The sequence below is a fragment of the Pteropus vampyrus genome, unplaced genomic scaffold (genome assembly GCF_000151845.1).
Source record: "Pteropus vampyrus isolate Shadow unplaced genomic scaffold, Pvam_2.0 Scaffold629, whole genome shotgun sequence".
Classification (NCBI taxonomy): Eukaryota; Metazoa; Chordata; class Mammalia; order Chiroptera; family Pteropodidae; genus Pteropus; species Pteropus vampyrus.
Window position 1 is genome coordinate 1 of NW_011889410.1, and position 3561 is coordinate 3561.

The 3561-nt window shown below is 63.0% G+C and overlaps 1 protein-coding gene across 1 annotated transcript; it reads right to left on the reverse strand.

The window, feature by feature from the left end:
- Nucleotides 1-6: 6 nt before the first annotated feature.
- PNMA6A (PNMA family member 6A) lies at nt 7-1776 on the reverse strand (the record flags this gene model as incomplete). The annotated part of the gene is made up of 2 exons (XM_011384817.2): nt 1578-1776; nt 7-1354 (listed from the first exon to the last, which is right to left on the reverse strand). A coding segment is annotated over exon 2 (1210 nt), but the record flags the coding sequence as incomplete, so codon positions are not given.
- Between the last annotated feature and the right edge of the window lie 1785 nt (nt 1777-3561).

Here is a 3561-nt window from a genome sequence, read left to right on the forward strand (position 1 = left end):
CAGGACCTCCTGGGCCCGCCCCAGAAGCATCGCCCATGTGGGCAAGGGTGGGGCCCCCGGGGGCCTCTGAGGGTCCTGCCTGATCTAGGCCCGCGGGGACGGCGGCACGGTCCTCACTGTCCTCCTGCACCCTGCCATCCTCTGCCTTAGCTTCGGCTCTGGCATCAGCCTGGGCACTTGTCCCGGCATCAGCCCCTCCTCTTGCCTGGGCTCTCTCGCTCCTGGCCAGACTGGCCTCCCATGCCTCAGACTCGCGAACCAGCCCCAGCATCTCCAGGAAAGTCGGAGCCCTCCCCACCAATCTCAGCTTCCTCAGGGCTTCGTCCAGGGGCTCAATAAGGTTGGCCCTGGTGAGCACCTGCCTCAGGCGCACGTGGTCCACGGAGGCTCTGGCCAGAGCCCCCTTCTCCACGGCTTTCTGCAGCAGGACTTCCAGCCGCAACACGAAAGCCGAGAGCCGCTCGCCTGACTGCTGCTGAGCGGTCAGGCACTTCACCCGGAGGGTCGCCTGGGACTCAGTGTCCCCGAACACCTGGACGAGGGCCCCCAGGCAGTCTCGTGCCGTCCTGGCAGGGTTCTCCGCCAGGAGCCCGAGCACGAGCTGCAGGGCAGTCCCTCGAAGGCCTTCTATCAGCCTCCGCCTCCTCTCCCTTTCCGAGACCCCTTGCCACACGTGCAGCATGTCGGCGGTGTGGTCTAGCCAGGTCTCGAAGGAATCCTCCCCCGGGAACGGCTGCTCCCTCCCGGAGAACACACCCAGGCGCTGGTACCGCACGGTCTCCACCCAGGGCTGGACCGCCTGACTGACCGACCGGAGCCAGCACACCCTGCGCAGCCCTAGCCCCAGGGCGCCGGCCACGCTCTCCACCGTCTGCCCCTGTTGCTCCAGGAAGCGGAACACGCGACCGAGAAACTCCTCGCCTGAGCAACGGGGCACGAAGACCACGCTCCAGGGACCCCCGGTGCCCGGGATCTCCCTGGGGACCAAAGCGTAGTTGACTTCGCGGTCGAGCTCCACCAGGGCCGCGGTGGCATTGTCCTCCTCGCGGAATACTTTGCCCAGCACGGTAAAGTGGCCCATGGGCCACAGGGCGGCCTCCAGGGACTCTTGCAGTTCGGCTTCATCGCAGTCCTCCGGGATGCCCAGGATGAGCAGGCCCCTGCGAGCGCTGACGCCCATCCACCGGCACCAGTCCTGCAGCATCGTCACCGCCATCGTCCGCAACTTCCACCAGCGCGGGGCTCACGCCACGGACCAGAGACGGTTCCTGGCGCGGACCGGGCTGCCGCTGGCTGCGAGATGGACCGGGGCGGGAGCCTCGGGCTCAGAGAGAACTTCCCGGGTGTCCACGGCCTGCGAATACGAACGGGGCGACAGCGAGGTTAATGCCGACGCCCTCCCGACCCCAGCCGCCCGGCTCCCCCGGCGGCGCCCCTGCGACCCAGGCCCGACCCCGGCCCTCCGCAGGCCCGCAGCGGCCGACGCCCGCTCCCCGCGCCGCTGCGCGCCCGGGCTGGCCGCCCCAGTCCCGCGGGGCAGGGCGGAGGGCGTCCGCGCGTCCGGCAGACAAGCTCACCCTTCCCGAGTCGGGTCGGGTCCGTTCCTCTGGGGCGCGGTCCGTCCCGATCCGGGTCCCAGCAGGAGGGGCGCGGGGCTGCGCGCAGCGGCCGTGGGAGCGGGCGTCCGTCTGTCCCTGGCGCGCGCTCGCCGTCGCTGCCTCTCCCTGTCGCCGCCTGTCCCTCCTCCTCTCGCGGTCCCTCTGGCAGCGGCGCACGTGGGTCAGCGCGCAGGCGCCTGCTCGCCGCCAGCGCGCTCTGCACTGCGGACTCCGCGCGGGCGCGCAGCGGCGGCGGAGCGTGGACCCTCCGCGTCGCCCCGGTGACCGCCGGCCCATTGGCGCGCGCGGGTCACGCGGCGGGGCTGTCACCCCGCTGCGGGCGCGCGGGGATCTCGGGTGACGTCACCTGCTCCTTTCCCCGCCCCCGAGGGGGCGCCGGCCCGCGTGGGGACTCCCGGGGTCTGAGAGTCTTTGCGCCCATGGGGGACCCTGCCCCGCCCCCGCCCCTCCCGGAACGTGCCCTCGGCAAGTCGGCGTGGCGAGCGGCCCCCGGGGTGGCCCCTGGGGTGGCCCCCGGAGAGCCGCTGGACGGGCCTGAGGTGCGCTGGCTAGCGCTGAGCCGAGTTCGGGCCAGGGCCCGGGAGCCTCTGGGGCTTCTCCGCTGCTCTTCCCGCCCCCTCGCCTTTCCCCGTGCGCCGCCCCCAGCACTGGTCTTGTCCCAAGGCTAGGCGGGGAGCACCTGCGCTAGAGGGGCACCAGGTGAGATTCCGTGGAGTAGATGCCACCTGCGCACGTGTGCGCTCGCACAGGCCTCGCTCGGCCTGCTCTGCCCGCCCCTCGCTTGGGGGCTGCAGGCTGCAGGCTTAGGCCGCTGAGGGTGCAGGATGGGCCGAAGTGTCTCGCTGCCTTGTGGCCAGTGGCCTGCTACAGAGAGGGTGACCTAGTGTCCAGCTGGGCTGCGGCCTTTCCCATTTTGTACACTGCACGTCCATGTTTTTTGAGAAGCTGCTTCTCCACTTACAACCTACCCCCTTTGGGTTGTCTTTTTCTTGGTTTCTGGGCTGTGGGTTGTTCTGTATCCATCGGGTCCCAGGACATAAAAGTAAATAAGACATTTTTACTGGCTTCAGAAGTCTTCTATTTGAGCAGAGCAGACAATATTAATATTCTTCACTGTCCTTTGGGCACTGACTGGAATAGCCCTAAACCAGGGCAAAGGTTAACTCCAATTACAAAATGGTTTGAAACTTTCAAACTGAATATTTTAAAACTACCACCTCGAAACTGTTGTCCCCAAATCCTTCTTTCTTGATATCCAAGACATCAGCAGATCTGCTTCACTGCTCCTGGCTGGCGCCTCTACATGGTTCTTCCCAGAGAAATTCCAGATGCCTCCTTTGCCTTGGTGATTCTGAACATCTCTCCTCGAGTTCTCATAACTTTGCCATTTACTTACTGTGTGACTTTGAGCTGGTCAGGTCCCTCCTCTTAGCCTCAATTTTTGTCCCTGTAAGTTGAATAGATGGTTGAGCCTGCAGAGTGGCAAACTCAGACCAGGATGCAGTCCTTCAGATCACCATGCAATTTCATTGCGTTTTTAGGATCATAGAAAGCTGATTTAGAAATTGGCAATCGAGTGTTTTATGAGAGATGAATTCTTAGTACCCTCTGAGATGTATAAGGAAAAAGTCATACATGGTAGACTATCAAATCACTCCTGACAATGTCCTATTCCATATGCCATGGAAAGCAAATTATCACTTTTGGGGGAAGACAATTTTACACAGTTTTGCGCTTTTCCTACCTGATCAAGCAGAAGGAAACCGCTAATCTGAAGTTGAGCCAATTTCCTCTCTCATAAAAGTGCCAGGGATTGTGAGCAGAAAGAAATAATGGAAGGGAATTCTGTGTGGATAAAGCCACCAAGGAAGAAATGGTTGCAAGTCTACTCAAAGGGCTATGGGGAACAATCTAGGATCTGATTTCAGCTCTACATGAAATA